This window comes from Orcinus orca, chromosome 5 (genome assembly GCF_937001465.1).
Source record: "Orcinus orca chromosome 5, mOrcOrc1.1, whole genome shotgun sequence".
NCBI lineage: Eukaryota > Metazoa > Chordata > Mammalia > Artiodactyla > Delphinidae > Orcinus > Orcinus orca.
Window position 1 is genome coordinate 53856384 of NC_064563.1, and position 22495 is coordinate 53878878.

Genomic DNA, 22495 nt, shown 5'->3' on the forward strand with positions numbered 1-22495 from the left:
ATTCATAATTGCCTCCTATTTGCATTTGTTTAGTTTTCTATGTGCTTGGCACTATTTTTTTTTTCTAAATGTTCCAAATTATTCTTCATATGGTCAAACACATCAGAGAATATTTTAGTTTTGTTTTTCCCTGGAACCTTCTTTTTCTTGCTTCAATCTGAATTGGTTGCTTTCTAGGCCCTGGAGCTTGCTGTCACCTATGACTCCTGCCTTGAGACTTATTTTTAATTCTCTCCTTTTCCATGTCTCTCTCTCTCTCTCTCTCTCTCTTTGTTGGCACAGTACACATTCCACTTGTTTCATGAGAGAAGGTACAGAACAGGTAAGTTTTTGAGTCTTGCATGTCTGGAAATATGCCTAATTCTACTTTTACATTCAACTGATAATATGTCTGGGAACAGAATTCTAGGCTGGAAATAATTTTCCTTCAGAATTTTGTAGGTATTGTTCCATAGCCTTTTAGCTTTCACAGTTGCTCTTCAGATATGACATGCTTTTATGAAGCCTGTTTCTTTGTATGTGACCTGTCTTTACTTTCTGGATGCTTTTATATGTACTTTTTTTTTTTTTTTTTTTGTGGTATGCGGGCCTCTCACCGCTGTGGCCTCTCCCGTTGCGGAGCACAGGCTCCGGACGCGCAGGCTCAGCGGCCATGGCTCATGGGCCCAGCCGCTCCGCGGCACGTGGAATCTTCCCGGACCGGGGCACGAACCCATGTCCCCTGCATCGGCAGGCGGACTCTCAACCACTGCGCCACCAGGGAAGCCCTATATGTACTTTTTAACTGCTGGTGCTCTGAAATTTCATGATGAAATTTTGTGCTTTGTTTGTTTATTTGTGTTTCGCACACAATAAACTTTCAATCTCAAGCCTTGTTCTTCAGCTCAGCAAAATTCCAGTATGATTTGTCTTTGATAATTTCCTTCCTTCTATTTTGATTTTATTTTTTTTTCTCTTTTGAGCTCCCATTGTTTAGATGCTGGATCTTCTGGGCTGATCCTCTTAAGTTTCATTTCTTCCTCTCCTCTCCTCCTCCCTCCTCCTAGCATTTAGTTTGTTAATAACTGATAATAACTTGTCAGAGTTGGGCACGTTATCTCTTATTCATGGACAAAAACATATGTTTTCATGCTCAGTAATGTGCCTGCAGTTGGGCATTAGGCCAGTTCTTTCCCCAACACCTCTTTCATAGTCATCCTTCTCCTACTTTACAAAAGACAGGTATAGTCCTCCTTGAATCCTGACTTTCACCGTGGCGCATTGCCACAGACTCAAACCTCTAGCAGTGCCAAAAAAAGGGATACTTGGAAATGATTTTAACTGTGACGCCTACCTTAATTAAGATGGCATAAGAAATAGCATATTTGGGCCTGAGTTAGGATATTTTGAACGCAGACATTGTAGAACAGGGTACTGACCACTTTGGTTTAGCAGACCGTACCCAATTATTTTCAAAGTGCATTTGCTCCTGAAGGAAAGACCAGTAAAAGTAAAGAATATAAAGCATCTGTAAGAAATGCAGGAGACAGACTGGTGACCAGTACCCATGACTCATTTATGTTTACCTGTGGAAGCACTGGAATTCAGACATGAGATGGCTGTCACAGGAATGAGTATTAAGGTGCTCATTGGAAGTGAAAAATTAAGTCAGATAGAAAGTAAGTCTGATTTAGAAAATTAGTTTGACAATAAGGACTGAGTTTGCCCATTAGGTTATGACAGACATTTTCCATGAATTGAACAAGCTAACAAGCTGTATATGACCTCTCATCTGAGGTTTGATGTGACTAGAGCATGTGATAAAATAGAATAATTTCATCACATATATGTGAAAATGCATGACATTAATTATATTTCAATTTTCCCAAACCCTTCTGAGTATATCATGTTAAGCAAGTTGCCTCTAAGTGAAAGATTCAACAATATAACTAATAGTCTTTTAATAAGTCTTGGTAAAGCCTTTTTGGTATGCTGCCCAGAAACTAGGGACAGAATAATTTTAACACCTGGATAACAAGTCCTTTCACAATACAGGTTCTTTGATTTCAACAAAATTAAAGGGCCCAATTGAGTTATTAGCTGATAGGTTATTAAAAATTACTTTGATGATTAATTTTTATGTGCTTTTTGGCTATAACTTAGAAATAGTTATGGAATTAAATGACATTGGTCCTTCCATTCCTATCTACTTATTTATGAAAACAAGATTTTCAATACATCTATAATAACAAAAAGTAATGATAGGATTTATGTTGAACACTGTTTCACATTAGCAATAAGAAATACCTATCCATTAATTTTTTTTTTTTTTTTTTGCGGTACGCGGGCCTCTCACTGTTGTGGCCTTTCCCGTTGCACAGCACAGGCTCCGGATGCACAGGCTCAGCGGCCATGGCTCATGGGCCCAGCTGCTTCGCGGCATGTGGGATCTTCCCGGACCGGGGCGCGAACCCGTGTCCCCTGCATCGGCAGGCGGATTCTCAACCACTGCGCCACCAGGGAAGCCCCTATCCATTAATATTTAAATTACTTGAAGAAAACCCATACTTCTCACTGAGATGAATTTCTAAAATAAATATTTTAAAAATGATAAATGTATATAACTGAGTCACTTTGCTGTACAGTAGAGATTGGCACAATATTGTAAATCAACTATACTTCAATAAAAAAATTAAAAAATAAAAAATAATTTTATCAAAATTTGTAATATGGATAATTTTCTGCAGTTATGTGCTACTAATTATCATAAATGCTAACTCAATCCAGAAAAGAAAAAGAGGTTAAACATTTTGACCTTTGTAGACACAGGACATTTTTAAAAATTAAAATTCAAATTATAGATATTTTTTGTTGCAGAAACTTAGAATCATCAAAAATATTTTAAAGCACATATATTTATTGCTTTAGGATAAAATTCTTTGGGGGAAATGGAACAGAAATATGAGAATAGAAAATAATGCAGTAAATTTTCCAACTGTTAAATATAAAAATATATTTATATATATATTTTAAATGGTTATGTTGAGTAACAAATTACTATGGTAATTAAATGCTATTGAATAAATAGAGCATAGCAATTTTAAAATGTAAATATATACTATATTTTGAAAAATTTTATCCTTTGCAGCTATTTAAACATATGATGAAAAATTTTAGACATTAACTTAAAAATTTTAAAACCACTAACTTACAGTTTTTCCTTTTCTCTCCTTTGTACTATAACTATTTGTTTTCAAATTTTATCCCCTTTATGAGTATGCAGGTGAATGAGGATAGGGGCCATGTTTTCTAAGCTTTGTCTCTTTTACAAAACTTTAATAAAGTGTCTTGTTCATAATAGGAGTGCAATTCAATATTTACCGAATTAAATTATTTCTATTTTCATCAAAGGGAGTCATTCATTCCTCTTCAATTGTTCTTACCTAGCCTACAGGTTAGTTTTTTCTACTACTGATAATCAAAACAACTGCTTGATGGAAATAAAATTTTGGTTTAAAATGTAACTCAGATATTATCTTTAAAATGAGAATAGGAAAGATACTGTGAGAGGAAATGAGTATATACAATAAACCAATATCAATTTTCTTAAATGTGGTTATTTTCTACATAAAATAAAACAACACAGTATTTGGAAATATACTTATTGACATAAAACTATAGTGTATACATACTATAAATATGTATACATTCATATAGTTTATGTATGTGTATAGATATTAATAGTGTATACATACTAATAAAACAAGTTTATTTTCATGATGATTCTTTCTAATGTGCACTCAATTAGAAAGCAGTAAAAACACCAGCAGATGGCTCAGAGTGGTTGACAATAAACCTTTTCTCCTCAGGTCACTAATACAGAATTGTAATGAAAAATTATATATACTTTACTCAGCACCTTTGCTTAGGACACTGTAAGCACAAGATATTGCCTAATACTGCTTTATTTGCTACGTTTGCAACAATAAGCTAGCAAGAAGAAGTAGCTTATGCATGTATACTGGTTTATACACTTTTGCAATTTTTGAGGATTATCAAGGTTTGGTCTTGCTCTGTGATTTAATCCTATTAAATTACATTTAAATATGATATATAGCATTTTATTTTGTACTTAATATTATCCAAAGAAATAATATTACATATAGACCTCTTAAAAAATAACTTAGGCAAAAGCAAGTTTAAAAAATACAATAGAAACTCTTACAACCTACTTAGAAATATCAGGTATGTGTTTAAGAATTAGATAGCCTAATATCTACCCTAATTCTTAACATTCCCTTGTCATCATGAGACTGTTGCTTGAAGTAAGAAAATATTATCTTGAATTTATAAAACTTTTTTTATTCAAAACAAAAAATTGGAACTATCTTATATATGGTAGTCCTGTATCCTAACAGTATCTTCATGAATACTAATTCTAGGTAACATTTATTGAGTGCCCCCTTTGTACCAGACACTCTGCTTAGCACTTTACATTTAATCTTCACAACAACTCTCTGAGGTAGGTATATGATTGAGCCCTCTTTACAAAAGAGGCCTTCAGTTTGAGGTTCATGGAAGGAAAAAGATGAAGATGGGGATGTTTATACCCTGGTCTTCCTGAGCTCCTCAATAGACTGAGCTCCTTGAGGAGGGGCTTTCTCTTACTGTGTCTCAACTCAGCATGCACTACTGTGCTGATCGTGTAGAGGAGAGTGGGGAGAAGGAAGTGAGAGAAGATCCGTGCATTGGTGTCACGACAGTGGGCAACACTAGATCTAGCAGATGAGTGGCCAGATCAAGAAGTGTAATCATGCTCCGAGCAAGCTAAGAGAAAATCACATTTGTGAGGATGTTAGAGTATGAAAATAATTCCACAAGAACAGTAGCATACTATGAAAATTAAACATTCAAACACACGTCTAATTTCCCTGGGATTAAATCTGATTAATTAGTGCCGATATTATTATATATTATGATGAATATTGTTGAAAACCTAGGAGTTTCTTTTATCAGGTTAAGCTAGTTCCTTTGTCTTAGCCTCTTATTTCATCTTAATGTTTCTTTTCAACTCACTTGTATCTCTGAAAGGGAAACAATGTATGCCATTTACATTTCTCTGAGGCAGAAAACTGCAGGGTCCGAATTTTTGGTATTTGTGGTCAATCAGAATAATTAATTAAAACTTAAAAGGGGTCTTTTGGGTTCTTTATTTAAACCTTTACTACTTTATTCTAAATGAGGTCAGGAATAGTGATTAAAGAATGTGAATAAATCACATTTATCACCTATAAATATGTTAAATTTCTTTACCAGTGCAACTTTGGGCTTCTCAAAGGCCATCAGCACGCTGATGCTTCAGCATCCTGAAGAAGACAGGAGCCGCAAGATGAGCCATTTTCCTGCTCCTGCCCTACTCAGAGTCCCTACTTTTTTTTTTTTTTTAACAGAGTTCACAGTTTAGCAAAAAGCTCTACTGAACTATTTAAGCTCACTGTGACTCTGTTCTGAAGTCCTAAGTGAAAGTAGTTTATCCCAAATTGGCCCAGAGGAAACAAAAATCAAAGTGAAAAGAAATAATTTCATGTTGTTTGGAATGTCAAATTACGTAAAGGTAAACACCTTTGGTCAAAAAAAGGAAAGAAAAATAAAGGAAAAAAAAAAAAAAAGAAAAAACAAACAACCCCCACCAAGTGTTCAGTATTGTTTTTCCCACTCTTAAAGAGAACTTTTTAAAAAGTGCCTTTTTTTCATGCACATTAAAGCAAATGTAAAAAAGATTGATTCAGTGCTCTGCTTTGTGAGGAAAACAGCCTCGGGATACTTTAGCTCCCTGCTAAGCCTTTGGTATCCATCAGAACTGTATTTCCATACTTGCAAAATTGACTGTAAGTGAAAGTCTGTTCAATTATCTGTGTATTTCCAATTTGTCCACATAAAAGCACTTGTAACAGTGCCTGGCACATAGGTAGTGTACAATAAATGGTAGCAATTGCAAGAGAACAGCTTAGATAGCATCCATATACTGCTAAGGCAAAAAAGGAAACGTCAAATGGGATGATTGTTTTGTGTTAGGCAACTCAAGTCTTTTCAAGAAAATTAAAAAAGGATATTGATCAAGTCTGAAATTAAACATTCATGAATTTTCAGGAGGCTGCCCTCAGGATCTTCCAACCTTACCTTTTCAACTCTATTTTAAAACATAAGAATTCAGAAAATATTTTTTAACAAACAGAGCAATCTTTTACTTCCAATTTCCTAGGTTAGACTGTTGTATCTTATTTGGGGTTTGAGGAGATATACAAAGTGTTTGATTTATCACTGTTTGAGTATATTTTATAACACAACTCAGAAAAACAAGCTGTGCTCAGTTAAAACGCAAAACAAACTATAGCTCAAAGGATTGAACCAGCAAGGAATTAACATGGGTTTATAATAGCTGTTAATATTAACTGATAACCCATGCTAAATGACCAGGTAAAACCTTTTAGTGTTTAATCTTACAAAAACCATTTGGTCATCAAAGTAACAAAAAAAAATTTTTTCCCCAAATACTGAAAGATTTTGGTAAGCCTACCCAAAATAAAAGTTTTTCTTTATAACCATATTTTAATGTGCTTAATAAACTATTCCACATGAAAAATAACAGAAAAAACTTTTTAAGCACAACACAAATTCTAATGCACAAGAAAGAAGCTGAGGGGAAAAACTGGAAAAGTTATCAATTTTAACATGGCCCTTACTGCCACTAGTCATATCTCCCTTAGTATTGATATGAGGTCTGCAGGTAGGAAAATTCCAACTTAATTGTATTTAAATATGTAAATATTTAAATATGTAAATATTGGTTGTGTCTTCAGGTTTCTAGTCACGTGTTTCTAGTCATGTGCAATAACTCTGAAACTGCTTCAACTTCAGGATACTCTTGTTGTAAAGGACAGCACTAAGAACATTAGAATGTACTTGCCATTTAGTGTACCAAAATGAGCTAGACTTTTTGGTTTACTTAATTATAGAGTCTTACCACCCAAAATAGATTCTCGAAGTTAAAAAAATACTTTCTTTGTAATATTTGATGACATTTCTGATCAAAGCCTATAACATCTCTTTAAAAAATAAAACAGTACTTCAAGATGTAGATATAGAATTCTCAAAAAACTTGTCATTTAAAAAACACTGCTTCCTTCCTGTTTCTGTTCCTGTCAAAAAGCATGTTATCTTTACACAGTCTCTGTAGCTCCAAGGAATTCCATTTCTACAGCAGCTTTTGGTGCTTTGGTTGAAGCACTCTTCTTTCGGAACTCTGCTGCGATTTCCTCAAAGGACTTTCCTTTGGTTTCTGGAACTTTGAAAAATGTAAACAGAGTAAAGGCCAGGACTACACCAGCAAAGAGGAAAAACACATAAGGTCCACAGAAGTCCTGCACAGAGAATAAACAGAGTTCCAATTAGCAGCTCTTCAACCTTATCTTCTGTTCAGTAAATTTGTACAGTATTAGGCTGCTTACCGCAATGTACTGGAAACACAGAGCTATAATGAAATTGCAGGTCCAGTTGCTGAACGCAGCCATTGCTAAAGCAGCAGGGCGTGGTCCTTGACTAAAAAACTCAGCCACCATGAACCAGGGGATGGGGCCTGGTCCAATTTCAAAAAAACTGACAAAGAGGAAGATGGCTGTCATGCTCACGTAACTCATCCAAGCCAATTTATTCTGAGGAGAAAACAAAAAACAAAGCAAAAGTGGAACTGACATTGACTGCTTCTTCCTTTAGCTAGGTAGATTCTCATTGAGTTCAGAGATGACATAGCTCCCTTCTTGATGTGTTTATATTCAATTAAGTATAAGTTATTCTAGTCGTAGACAAGTTTATTCTAGTTTTAGTCATCCTTAAATCTTTTGTGCTATAGGAAATCCTCTGGAATAGGATTTTCCATGACTCTTAGTCACTCTTTTTCTGTGAAAGAGGAAAAGCAAGGATCCAGTGACCTTTGCTTCTACTCATACCAAGGTTGCTAGACAGGATGCATGACCTCCTGTAAAGTAGTGGGTGCTGGTGCTGGGCTGGAAAGGTCTAGGTACTTGTCCAAGGTCACACAGGCAGCCAAGTGGCAGAGCCAGGATTAGAACCTGGTTGGGCTAATCCCAGAGCTTGTGCTCTACTATTGTATACACTGCCTCTCTGGGTAACAAGCACAGTTTACCTGCTGATGTTCTATATTTAAACCCCTAAACTAGTTCTCTTTTTCTTTACACTTCTCCTTTGTATTATATGCTGTTCCTCTTGCTTTATTTCGTAAGTCAATCTCAAACGTTTAACCTGCAGCTCAGAAGTGCTATCATATGGTAACCAAAAATCTCAGTGCAGGCACCAAACTCACCAGTAGCACAAGTCCCACCGACATGAAGATGGCACAAACAAACATCCCACTCATTCCGATTAAAAACAGAGAGCGTCGCCCTGCCTTCTCCACAAGGAATACCTAGGAAAAATTTAAAACATATTGGCTTTATACTTAAATCGTTTTTACTGCCAAAGAGATCATTTTAATTTATACAGCTGGAAAGAGGCCATTCTGTTATTCCATTTACAGATGTGGAACTCAGGAGGGGGGTGACTCTTGCCTGGGGTGGCAAAGCTGTTCTCAGTGAACAGAGGTGATTTACAACTACTGGCTTCCTTTCGTCACATTGATTTGAACAGGCCATTCTAGAGAAAGAACCATAGCATTACCACCACCTGATGTTTATCATTTTGGGTGCAATATTTAGAGACTGGACCTCTTGGACCTCTCCCAATATATTTCCTGTAGACTTAAAATACGAAGGTCCTACATAAAAATGATGTTAATTTCCCTTCTGATAATTATCCTAAGTTATAATTGCAAGGGTTTGAGCACTGCAGACCCCTGAAACAGTACAACTGTTGATGTGTTAACTATTCTCATCCAACTTTCTTACTGCAAGTAAAGTCAAACTGTGTCCACTCAGGGGCAGCATACACAGTTTGATGGCCTTACCAAAATAGTCAGGTCCGCATTTTTCTGGTGAGCCTAAATGTACCTGGTGCTGGTAATGAACTATCCACTTGAAAAGGTACGACTTTAAAGCAAAAGGTTACAGTGCTTTCTTATCCTAATTCAGGAGATTTGGTGTCGATTCCTGTGGGTCTGTGGATCTTTGCACTAATGGTTAAGATTTACGATTAGCCAGGACCAGAGTTTGTTGAATAGACTCTTGCTTGATCCTTGGAATACTGCCAAGGTTAGAGAGTCACACACACAAAAACTACCTGTCATAATTTCTCACTTCAGTGAGTAAATTGGTTAGGCTCATAAATCTATCAGTAAAGCAACAGCAATCCAATACCCTTAGTATAGTGAGCTTTGGCTCTGAAAATATCTGAGAAACATTTCTTTTCACCTACAATGAAAGCCCCTTTCATCTCAGAGACATTTCGTATTAGCGTTTCAAATCACTTCAGGGTGGTAAGCAAGGAGCCACATTAAAAAAAAATTTTTTTTTAAATTTTTTTGGCTCTGTGGGGTCTTAGTTGCAGCATGCGGGATCTTTTGTTGTGGTGCGTGGGCTTCTCTCTTAGTTGTGGTGTGCAGGTTTTCTCTCCCTAGTTGAGGCGTGCGGGTTCCAGAGCGTGTGGGCTCTGTAGTTTGCGGTACGTGGGCTGTCTTCTTGAGGCGCTCGAGCTCAGTAGTCGCGGAGCATGGGCTCTAGGGCGTGCGGGCTTCAGTAGTTGTGGCTCATGGGCTTAGTTGCCCCGTGGCATGTGGGATCTTAGTTCCCTGACCAGGGATCAAACCCGCGTCCCCTGCATTGGAAGGCGGCTTCTTTACCACTGGGCCACCAGGGAAGCAAGGAGCCCACGTTTAATTGTTGAGAAGAAAGTGGGAAAAACAAACTTTTCTCAAGTTCATAAAATTTCTCTATATATTTTGACTCTTTAATTATGACTTTTAAATCTGATTTGATGACACCATGTCAAGCTGCCAAGAAAACTGGAGGATTTCTTCAGGAATAAGGGCTTTTACTGTGTCTGTTTCTTCTATTTCTGAACAATTATTGCTAATAGGATTATAAACTCTAAAACTACATGCCTTGAAAATTGAGTTGGACTCCCTCCTTGGGGCTAGGTGAGCACTCAGGAAAGGGTGTGATACAGGGTGAGATTTGGTCAGGGGCCAGAGATGTCTACCTGATCTTAATTCTCATTTTCGCTGCAGACACTGTACATCACTCAGATCCTGGATGCTTACTTGGAGCCACTCTTTCTCCTCTGGACCTATGCTGCCTTCCAGTTCCCTTTATATTCTTCCTGTTTTGTTTTCTTACTCAAGATTACAGGCTCCCTTCTACCAGCTCATTAGTTTAAAAGAAAATCTGGAAATGTGGAACATAATTCAGCATCGAGTTGGGAAAGTCTATCTCTTTCTCTAAGTACTCATCCAGAAAAAAAAGATTGATTATGTTCCTTCCAAACTGTTGAAACATTAATATGTTATCAGTACATATTCCTAATTGCACATCTTTATTTGAAAGGATACACAGAATTCGGTAACCTTGGTTGATTTTGGCGAGAGAAACTGGATGACTGAGAGGCTGTCCTTTATGTACTTCTTTGAACTTTAAAACAACTTTTCAAAAATAAATATAATTAAAAATGTTAACTGTTATCTGTAGTCCTGGAGGGTTAATTAGACAGCTGATTAGAATTGACTTTTTAAAATTATGTCAGGGGGCTTCCCTGGTGGCGCAGTGGTTGCGAGTCCGCCTGCTGATGCAGGGGACACGGGTTCGTGCCCCAGTCTGGGAAGATCCCACATGCCGCAGAGTGGCTGGGCCCGTGAGCCATGGCTGCTGAGCCTGTGCGTCCAGAGCCTGTGCTCCGCAGCGGAGAGGCCACAACAGTGAGAGGCCTGCGTACCGCAAAAAAAAAAAAAAAAAAAAATTATGTCAGTCATGCAAAAACTTTCACAGAATAAAAGGATGAGTTCAAAAAAGGTAGATTCAAAATAATCAAGGCTCTATTTTCAGAACAACTCTTCCCACTCCATGGGGTTGGCTGGTGGGGGGGAGGACAAAAATGGAATTCTGCAGTCGTTTTCTCGTTAGATATTCTTAGAGTTTGGGTTACCCTGATCTTGATAACATGATGCTTTACATAGCAAATCCTGTTACACATAAAATGTTTTAATCATAGTCTCTATATGAAAAAAATATGTTGAAGTGGGATTTGCAAAAATATTATCTCAGGAGACAAAAGAATGGGAATAGTCCCTTGGATTCCATCCTAGTACCAGGCCTTTATTGGTTTAGAGTGGCCTTTTGGATTGAACAGGCCATGAATGCCTTTAAATGCCTCTAAAGGCATTTCTACGGAAGCACTGGTGTTCCCTTATTATCTGTTCTTCCTTCTCTTTCCAAGGTCCAGTTCTGTTTAATGTGGTCTGGACAAACCTGCCTTTTGATCTAGGTAGCCAGGCTGTAATTTATTGACTACTCTAGGTAATAGTTAAAAGTCCATGTGCAGAGAATGAAAAACAAGTGACTAAAGTATATTGAGTATATAGCACTGTGACCAAAATTAAAAAGCACAAGCTTTTTTTAACATCTGCATTCAAAGATAAACTCAATTATCCTCATTTTAAAGTGAGTTACGTTAGTTGGGAAGCTTGGAGGGTTTTGCTGTTATTTTTTGATTACTTTAATTCTTAGATTGTTATATTAAATATTATTACTGTCAATATACTGAATCGTTCCTTAGATAAGGTATTTGATCTTAAGAAGAGTATATGACCTCTTCCCTTGTTGAGAAAAATTTTCAAAAGTGTATAATAACATTTGACAGTTGAAAAAGTTACATTTCAAAAATAGCAATAATATTTCAAGTTATAAACCGCTTCTATTCCATCCTCTCATAATATCACAGTCATATACATCACCAGAAGCCAGGGCCTTGTGAACTACCTGGAAGTTCTGCCCAATGGCCTAACATCATAAGAATTTACTGAATCAGTTTAATTTTGCTAGAGGCTTAGCTATCTAATTGAGAGGACCATGTTTATTTTTAAAATGTTTTTTCTAAGATATCAGGATAAAAATTTTCAACCATGGAAGGAGAGGATCTAGGATCCAATGCTGATAGAAATGACAAGCTGTTTGCTAATATCAAGGGGCTTAAGTACAGAGCAAAGGAGAAAGAGCCCAGGTATTTACACAAAAATACCAAGTGTCTGTGCCCCCAAGTGAGTTACTAATTCACAAATGAGTGACAAATGACATCTTCAGCAGATAAGGAGAACCAGTGATCCACCTGTTCAGTTATGCCTAATCTCAATACAGTGGTTGGTTATTCACATATAGGACTCTTCCTGTGACCCACTTGGTTCTATCTACATACCCACTACACAAGGACGATAAGTCGTAGGTCACTTTTATATTAGAAGGTTATTTTACTCCCATTTCTGGACTGAGGAGCAAGCAGAATATTTATATAGAGTATTTTACTTACGGAGAGAGCAGTGAAAACTGTGTTGACAGCACCAACTCCAATGGTTGCATAAACAGGTTGGCTGATACCAGCTGTCTGAAAAATGCTGGTTGAGTAGTAAAATATCTGCAAAATAATAATAGTTTAGCCTTAATCAAGAAGCCTAGCACTCATGGCTTTAAAGCAAGAATTATTTTAGTTTGTTTATTTTTAGGTGTTTCAATGGAACCAGGGTCCCTAGAACTCCCAAAAGGTTTTATCCACCCTCTTCCTCCAGGGAAGGAGAAACCACAATCTTCCTTCAGTGTGTAAAGCTTCCAGTCACTTAAAAGTTCTCCTTATATTTAGCTGAAAACTGTACATCTGCACTTTATTTTTTTGTTAAAGTATAAAATACATGCAAAAAAGTACACATATCATTTAAGTGTACAGCTCAATTAATTTTCACAAACTAAACACACCTGTATAGTCTAGATCAAAAATAAATCATTTCCTGCCCTCCAGAAGCTCCCTGAATGTCACCCTTTTTTCAAAGGAAACTCTTTCAACTTCTATCCTTATAGATAAATTTTGCCTAATCTTGTACGTGATATAAATGGGACCACATATTTTGTGTCTATTTTGTATCTGGCATCAACATTACTTTTATGAGAATTATCCATATTGTTGTATTTTCAGGCTGTTCATTATCATTGCTGGTTAGTGTATAATTGTATTAATATACCACAATTTAGTTACTCATTCTACTATTGATGGGTATTTAGGTAGTTATCATTTAGAGTGGTTATGAATAGTGCTGCTATGAACATTCTAGTACAAGCCTTTTGGTAAAATATGTATACATTTACACCTAGGAATAGAATTGCTGGGTTGTAGTGTATGCATGTTCTCAGCTTTGATAGATACTGCCAAACAGTTTTCCAAAGAAGTTGTGTCACATACATACTACTATATATAAAATAGATAGCTAATGGAGACCTACTGTATAGCCCAGGGAACTCTACTCAGTACTCTGTAATGGCCTATATGGGAAAAGAATCTAAAAAAAGAGTGGATATATGTATTTGTATAACAGATTGCTGTATACCTGAAACTAACACAACACTGTAAATCAATTATACCTCAATAAAAAATTTTTAAAAAAAGTTGTGTCGACTTGTACTCTCACCAGTGTGTATAGAGTTCTGGTTGTCATTGCATGTAACCCAAAATTTTCCACCAATCTCAGTGGATGGAGAAATCTGATTCACAACCTCCCTAATAGGCTTTATTATTTGGTTATGTCCTTATGTTTATAATAGTCTTTTACATCATTTTTTTTGTTCTATCATCTTCCATCAGTTCCTTTCCCACATAACATGTCCTGCTGCTGGTGCCTCTTCCTGCAGACATGGCTGACGCAGGAGGACTGTTCAGACTGTGTTCAGTGAGGAGAGGATTACTCACTGCACACCAGCCCACCATTTTAGGCTGCCTGACAGCGTGTGGTTCGACACTTCCTGAGTGTCTCTAAGTCAGGCACAGGGATGGAAGCTAGAGCAGGGAGGTTTAGAGAGATTAAGTGTTGTGCTCTTGGATATACAAGCAGAGCTGAGAGAGAGGATACAGATTTGGTCTCTGAGCCCCAAAGTTATAAAGAGTTAAGAGATAAAAAATGAGTATCAGGGACCTGTTAAAGGAGGATGGAGACCACAGCAGAGCAGCATTCACTTTGTGGAGTGAGGCTCAGGTCTTCTTTTGCTTCAACTCATGCTTCAACTTTTGCTTTCTTTGCTTGCCCCAAGTCTCTGCCCATTCATCAGTCACCCCCAAAGTGTCTTTGTGAATCTAGGATTGGCTCACTATAAAAGCCCAAACCACATTTTTAACAGCAATGAAAGGGGATAAATGATTTTCTTTATCTAGTTTCTTAACAAATACTTAATTTTTTTCTTCTAGTAGCTAATTGTCAGTAGAACAATTTTAGTCTGCATAATACGAGAATTTCAATTCAAAACCTAAATGCTAGCTAGTTTAGTACTCAGAATGTTTTTCAGTCATTTCTTTTCTATTACCCTTACTCACCAATATCATGTCAGTTCACTCTATTGTTTATTTTGTGTGCTATCTCCCCAAATAGAGTGAAAGTTTCTTGGATGGCAGGAAACTTCTTTGCACAAGGCTATCTGGTATACTTCATTTAAATAGACAGAGGGAATCATGGACTCCTTTTGCTTAGGCTATCAGAAATCCTAAATTTGACACTCAACTCTGGAAACCCCTTGTAATTTAGTCTTCTAGTTATATTTATTCTCCTCTTCCCTCTTTTGTATTCATTATGACTTGCCTTTTAACCTTCATCTTAATAGACATGCAGACCATTGATTATTGACATTTTAAAAAACTGTAAGTTGATTTTAGAAGCAGATGAGTCAAGACAAAAAATTAATGCTCATTCAATATATTTGTTGCAGTAAGACATGTGACGTCAACATTTTAAAGTATCCTTTAGTTATTTAAACTTAAACCCCTTTCCTCATCTATCTTAATTCACTTTGCTCTTAAGAGTTAGGGGACGTTCTTAAACTTACCCCATTGATTCCAGAAAATTGCTGAGCCATGTGCAGCATCAATGCCACTAGAATAGGCTGTCGGTAGCTGGAATTGGTGAAGAGCTGAACTATGGAGACTTTCTTTTCACTTGATGCTTCTTCCCTTTCTTTTCTCATCTCAGTGATGTCATTGGTGACATCATCACTTCCTCTGAGTCTTTTCAAGCCTGTCCCCCAAAACGATCAGGTTGACACAACTCAGGTCAAAACAAAAATAAATTTATTTGTATTATGTTAATGAAAGAGCTACAGTTCTGCATAGCCCTTTCTGTTACTTAATAGCATGGGTGTTGGAAATTCTTTCTTGTTAAATTAAATCCTGCTTTTTTATTTCTCAAAAAAGCAGAACATTTCGCTTCATCTTATGACAAACAAAACTGTGATCCTCATTATCATAGAAGGATAATGCAGGAAAGGTCTTTTAGAAGTCTCTGTATGTGGATTTTCTGTTTGGGTTTGTGTGAATGTTTATGGTTGCAAAATGGCATACACCAGTCATATTAAGTGATCTTGCATATTCTTCTTACATATAATCACTGACTTCATTTGGAAAGCGCTGGTATCAATTTCATGAGTATCCATTCATGCACACTCTTTCTCATTAGCTGATGGTTCCAAAACAATAGGAAGAAAGTAAAACCACCCATAGACTTACTTTTCTTTGCTTTGGCTTCCTCATCCAACTTGATGTAAAGGTATCTGGGGCTTTCTGGACAGAAGAAGAGCAGCAGAGATTGGAAAACAGCTGGCACAGCAGACAGACCAAGCAGGATGTGCCACAGCTCATGATTGCCCAGGATAAAGTCGAGGCCAACGATCTGAAAAGTCAGGGAGGAAGCATATCAACCGCACATCACTCTGGATCTGCCTTCTGGAACAGTTTGTTGAAAAAGCACATTGGCTATTTGATAGTAATCCCTGACAGCTGTGACTCACGTATGCACAAGATGAAAACTACTGCTAGTGTGTCTCATCTGAACTGAATTATAGACTCTTTGTTCTACAAAGAATTCACCTAGATTTGTTTTCATTAACTCCTATGGGACATTTAGGATGCGAATCAACCAAACTTTTAAGCACACATTTGATATCTGAAACAACAGCAAAAATCATGCATCTTTGGACCTTTGTTAAAAAAATTTCTTCTTAGGGCTTCCCTGGTGGCGCAGTGGTTGAGAGTCCGCCTGCCGATGCAGGGGGCACGGGTTCGTGCCCCGGTCCGGGAGGATCCCACATGCCGCGGAGTGGCTGGGCCCGTGAGCCATGGCTGCCGAGCCTGCGCGTCCGGAGCCTGTGCTCCGCAACGGGAGAGGCCACAACAGGGAGAGGCCAGCGTAACGCAAAAAAAAAAAAAAAAAAAAAAAAAAAATTTCTTTTTAGATTACCCAGAACTTAAATAGAATGGGGTTACATAGATAAAACAATTACTCTGATGAGAACTAGTTTTGTGATCCTGACTGCAAGTAGTTTATCCTCTGGAAAGCCATAGGTTTGAGGTTCTAGGATTCCCTCTGAGAATGTAGGACAGAAGGAAAGAATAGAGCCAGCTGAACAAGAACTGCTATTGTAAGCATCTGCATATTAAATTTGAGCAGGTAAGATGCTCAGAACAAAGGAAACCTGGGTAGGCAAAATTTTGAAATTTTTTATTCCTTGAAATCTAAATGGAGTAATTTAATTCTAGAATAGCTCCAGCAGTTCAAGACTTGGCTTACCAGGTCACCTCCAGTGCCAACCCCACCACAACTCCAAGGGGAAAAGTGAAGAGTGGAGTAGTAGTACTTTAGCTTTGAGCTAAAAATCCTATGTCTCTATACCACCTCCACTACCACCTGTGGAACTGCCTTTTTCCTCTGTGTCGTTCTACAGTGAGAGTGGACAATCAGAGAAGGAGAAGTTGGGTAAAGTAGAGGATGGGTGAGGTAGGGGATGGGAGTTTTTACCTGACTAATAAGAATGCCTGTGACAATGGCCAGCTGATGAAGGGCGCCAATAGCGCCCCTGAGCGTGGTTGGAGCAATTTCACCAATGTACATTGGAACCAAGCCTGAAATTAACCCTGAATGAAACATGAACATAAATGTTAAAGTGTAGCCAGGACTATCTCAATAACAATAATTCTGTTTAAGTACAGTCAATATTCCGCTGAAACTCCCTTCCTGAGTTCATTGGAAGGAAGAGCCCTTGTCACCAACAATTACACACAGTTTACGCAAAGAATGTTTGTTGATGCGACTCCAAATGAAGTTGTAGTTGGATATACAAATAGAAAGGAATGGTTAGTCATGCATTTGGCAATTATTCATAGCATTGTCTTATTTAGTTAAAAAAATCCATGTTAATATTGAGTTTGTATCACAATGCCTTAGGTTATCTTCAGAAGAGAGACTGAAGAATGCTTTAACAATATTCTTAAAAACACAATAATATTCTCACTATAGATTTGTGGGATTAAAGGAAATTAGAACTTATCTAGGCCAACTTCTTTACTTGATAAAGGTGAGAAATGACTTAGCCAAGATCACAGTGCAATAGAGTGTTAGTGGAGAACTACAAGCCCTGTCTGAGTTTCCACACTGTGGAGGTGCCTCAAGGTCACAGTTGAGTTGGCCAGGCCAAGGGGGAAGGTGGAAGGGGTTGAGGAACTCAGAGGCTCTTCCCCCAATCACTCCAACCAGAGCAAACCTAGCTTCTTTATTCTCTCCAAATAATAGGCTTCAGAAAAGATTTTATTTGCGTAAAGACTTCTGGTGCTTAAAGGAATACAGAAATTTGAAAAGCTCTAGGCCATTCTGCCTTCTATAGTTTTCCTAGATGCAGATGCAATCAGTCATGTTGGAAATGGTGGAGTATCTAGCCATTTGCTGAGTGCATAAAACGGTCAGAGACTATCAATGAGCAAGGCTGAATGCGATGTTTGGCATTTTCTTAAGAATTTAAAAGTAAGATTTGTCAGAGGCTTCCTCTTAGAGAGACGGCCTGCCTATCAAATGTATGAAAGATGCTTTGAGGAATTGTTTCAATATTTTTTTCAATATTTTTTAATGCTTCAAATTGTTCTTAATATCACATGAACATTTGCATGATTGATACAGCATCTGAATTTCTGCTTTTACATGTAACTCTAATGAGTGGTCTGTTGATCTTAAAGAAGAAGGGGAAAAAAACCCATTTGTTTGGTCCTATTCTAGGCTGTACTATTTTTGTGTAATGCCTAACATTATACCCCAAGAACAGAAAATGCAGATAAGCTCACAGGTCTGAAGTCACATGAACCTGAAGTCAAATTGTATTTCCTATAATTTTTAGCAATTTTAATGCTCATAATAGGATCTGACATAATTTTGAAAGGTGGTTGGAGAGTACAAGTTACTTGGCTATGCTAGTGATAGGTTGTTCCATGTTATGTTTACAGCATTTATCTTCAACTTTACCAAAATACTTTGTAATTTTTTTCTTGCTATATTTTAAAAAATAGAGAGAAAAGATAGAAGAATCATGATTTGGACTTCTTTGATTGTGTTATTATTTGCATTTTACAGAAGAGGAAACTGAGTCTCACATTCAGTTACTAAGGCCAGACAAAGACAGTGCCAGAATCGATTCACTCTGAATCCAAAGCTTTTTCCGCAAGTGGGGTGACTCTTGACCTTGATCAAGCTACCCTTTCAGTTATTTTTATTAGCATTGAAAATAACAAAAAGAGACAAGTAATCTTAGACTTTTGTTTCAACTGATCATTGAAGACTCATGGAATTACAGTCTGTTCCTCTTTGCAGGTAAAAGTGTTAAAAATATTTTATATACCGTTTTGTGCCCTCACCTTTCCTCTCCCACCCCCAATGGATATTATTAGTGGCTATGATTTGGGACAATGGGTGTCACTGGGATTGAGAAGCAAAAGATTTGACTATTTTAGAGAATGCACGATCCTCTCTTTCTGCTGATAAGTCGCTTCAGGTAGTTTGAAAAGCTGTCTCCAAGAAATAGTGATTCAGCTGTTTAGATGTGAAGTTCTTAGGAGGAGCACCCTTCCTCCATTCTGAACTCCTCTACCAACTGATTCTGCCTGCTTCCCTCTCCCTATATGGTCAGCACCACTTTAACCCTTCAACCAGCTACATGTGGAAGCATTTAGGGCTAGGGAATGTGGTCTGAGAGATGGGCCAGGATGTCAGGGTCTTTCCAGATAGGAGAGACAGAGACACCAGTGGCCAGGTAGGCCCTAAGGGTAGAGTTAGGGGTCTGGGCATAGCAGTCTTCCGCTGTCTACTGAACAACGGGAGTAATGATAACAGCTAGCACATTTGGCAGCTTGCTGTAGTCACATTCTATGCTGAACACTTATTCCCACAAGCATCTCCAGGAGGTAGATACTGTCATCCTTCTCACTTACTGGATAAGGAAACAAAGTTAAATAATTTGTCTTAGATCGTACGACTAGAAATGTTGTCATCGCTGTGGATAAGAACATACCCTTACAACTCCACTTACTGGTCCCAAACCTCCCTGACTCAGGACTGCAACTTTATGCTACTGCCTTTCCCTTTCATGATGTCACTCGAGGCTCAAAAAAATTCTCTACATGTAACCACATCTGCCTTCAGAATAATTTTCAGATGTGTGTATGTGTTTGTGTGGGAGTGTGCGTGTGCGTGTGTGTGTGCGTGTGCGTGTGCATGACTTACCACAGTAGAGTCCTGATATGCCTCTTCCTGAAATTATAAGAATGTGAGATGGTCCCAATTTCGAAAACCCCATCAAGAGAGCTCCAGCTATTGAGAGAATGTTTGCTACCAACATGGCTTTGATTCTGAAAATTTGAAAAGCAAGGATTATAAATTTAGCCTCAAAACTTGATAAAATTATTTGCTTTCAGAGCATGCTGAGATTTTTACCTAAGACTGAATATTTTAATTTTGCTGATGGAGCTAGTTGGGGAATCTTAAACCATGATTGCTACTTTGATCTGTCTGTGGGTTAAAGCATTAACAATACGTAATATATATATAATGGGAGAATTGGGGTTGCAGGTACCTGATCTCCACATTTTGATAGAGATGATTCAATTGTGATGATGACTAGTTTGCTTTAAGATAACACTTCTGACACCTTTTCAAATAGTTAACAATTAAGTTTTCTAGAAGTTGATTGTTTTAAAGAATAATTGCCTGGTGATAGCTAAATTTAATTCTGGAGTTGTAACTTATGACACCCCTTTTCTTTTAATGGTACAAGTTTTTAGTTGATATAGATCATGAAAGGAACTTTCAAAGTTAAGTTTTCTCTAGTATGAATTATTTGGAAGTAAATTAAAACATGCTTTTACTTTAAGCCTTATCATAGAGAACTATAGTTATCCGTATTTTGTCATTGTATGCCAGCATATTTCCAGAATCTATGAGTTAATGTCAACCAATGTAAAATATGTAATAAAGCTGACAACAGCAAAAAAACATCATTTTCAAAATTAATCATATGAAAATTGACATTTGCAGGTATCTGATACTCTTCCTCCTGTTAAATGGGAAAGTGAGGTACACAAAAACCTTCTTCAAAGTTCAGTCGATGCTAAGGCCAATAAAAGAATTTGAGTGAACAGGTGTGAAAATTTTTGTCCCACAAAGAAATGTAAGTATCTTGTTATGCTCTATGTCAGTGTTTCAAACTTTAATAGGTGAGCTTTTTCTAAGCAAGTATCTTAAACACCAAACAGATTTTTTTTTTCTGGAAAATAAAACTATATAATCTCATACTGCAATGATTGCCCAAAAAACCATGTGATGGGCTGGATAATACCCCACAAGGGTCCACACCCTAATCTTCAGACCCTGGGAATATGTTACTTTATATGGCAAAGGGATTTTGCAGATTGATTAAATTAAGGATTTTGAATTGAAGAGATTATCCAGTCGGGCCCAATGATGTAATCACGACTATCCTTATACTAGGAAGGCAGAAGAGAAGGTGATGTGATGAAAGAAATAAAGCTTGTAGTGATGTGCTCTGAAGATGGAGGAAGGGGCCACAAGCCAAGGAACAGAAGTGGCCACCAGAAGCTGGGAAAGGGAAAGGAAATGGACTCTTCCTCAGAGCCTCCAGAAAGAATGAGCCCCGCTGACACTGTGACTTCAGCCAACTGAAACTGAATTTGGGTCTCCAAAATGGTAAGAAAACAAATTTGTGTTGTTTTAAGCCATTAAGTTTGTAGTAATTCATTAGAGCAGTAACGGCAAGCTAGTATATGCAAGTTATCAACTACCCAAAGACAGGTAAATAGAGTGCTTTAGAGCTGACCAGCTTCAGAACTGCATAGTAGAAAAAGACAGGGGTGTTCGTCTGTGAAGTGCTTTTTCTCTACACAAGGACAGAGGGCAGGCAAATTCAATAATTTACCCTAGGAAACTGTTACTAGCTAGCTAATAGTATATTCCATTAGGCGGGGAAAAGATAAAAAGTCGTAAAAGAGATAGATAGCCTGAAAGTATTTTTGATGCCGGATTGTTCTAAAATCCCTCTTCCTTACCACCAGTGGATGCTGGAGCACTCTATACACCTTAAAGGATTTTAACTTCTGCGCAGACGTGAGAAATGGCCAAGAATAAATAATCTAAAAATACACGAAATGGTTGAATCAGGGAGAAAGAAATATATGTCTAAGTATATTTCTTTAAATCTTGCTCTAAATACTTCTGTAGGCATAGGCTTCTTCATCATCATCATCATCTACACTTGCTGCCTGCTCACTTTGTGCCAAGCAGTGTACTAAACCTTTTATATTCATTTTAATTTAATCCTTACAATAATGCCACGAGGGAGGTATTTTTTTCCCCACATTGCAGATGGAGGGAAACATCTTAGAGAACTGAGGTAACTTGCTTATTTTCACATAGCTATTAAGTGACAGAGCTGGGATTTGATCTGTGTGAAACCAAAGGTTAATGCTTTATTTTGGTGAGTTCCATTTTTGATACAAAAGAAAGAACATATTCAAAGGCAAGCTGTGTATACCTTCCTTCACTCATGGTAGTGTGGATTGCCCAGATCATGGTCTCCCCTACCTTACCGTGGTACTTAAATTTTAAGTAAAATTTCACTTTGAGAACCCAAATCTATAAAATAGTGGCTATAGACATCTATTGACTATTAACACAATTACAAGGAAAGATGTTTTTTAAAGCAGTAACGGAAAAGTACACTTTTATTTCCTTTTAACTAGTAAAGCAATGACCCTGGCAATAAGGACCATCATGTTAGTTCTCAGTGAATCTCCCTAGAAAAATAGTTTTTGGGAGAGACTGAACTATTTTGTCTTAATTTTGAAGTTAAAATGATTAGTTTTAGGGCTATTTTCAAGGAGGATCATTTTTCTACTGAGAGTTGGAGGAAGCCTCACTTTTAGTTCACAATAAATAATTTGA

General features: G+C 37.3%; 1 protein-coding gene across 2 annotated transcripts in view; it reads right to left on the reverse strand.

Annotated features, from left to right (window-relative positions):
* Nucleotides 1-1791: 1791 nt before the first annotated feature.
* SLC2A2 (solute carrier family 2 member 2) overlaps nt 1792-22495 on the reverse strand; it is a 35209-nt gene continuing 14505 nt past the window's right edge. The window contains exons 4-11 of one of the 2 annotated variants that reach the window (XM_004270556.3): nt 19763-19887; nt 17018-17133; nt 15730-15892; nt 15054-15241; nt 12505-12609; nt 8360-8461; nt 7488-7691; nt 1792-7400 (exon numbers count right to left, since the gene is read on the reverse strand). In XM_004270556.3, the coding sequence (XP_004270604.1) occupies nt 7200-7400; nt 7488-7691; nt 8360-8461; nt 12505-12609; nt 15054-15241; nt 15730-15892; nt 17018-17133; nt 19763-19887 (1204 nt within the window). In that variant the 3' untranslated portion in view covers nt 1792-7199. The remainder of the gene's footprint in view (nt 7401-7487; nt 7692-8359; nt 8462-12504; nt 12610-15053; nt 15242-15729; nt 15893-17017; nt 17134-19762; nt 19888-22495) is intronic. The other variant, XM_049709788.1, reaches the window with a different exon arrangement.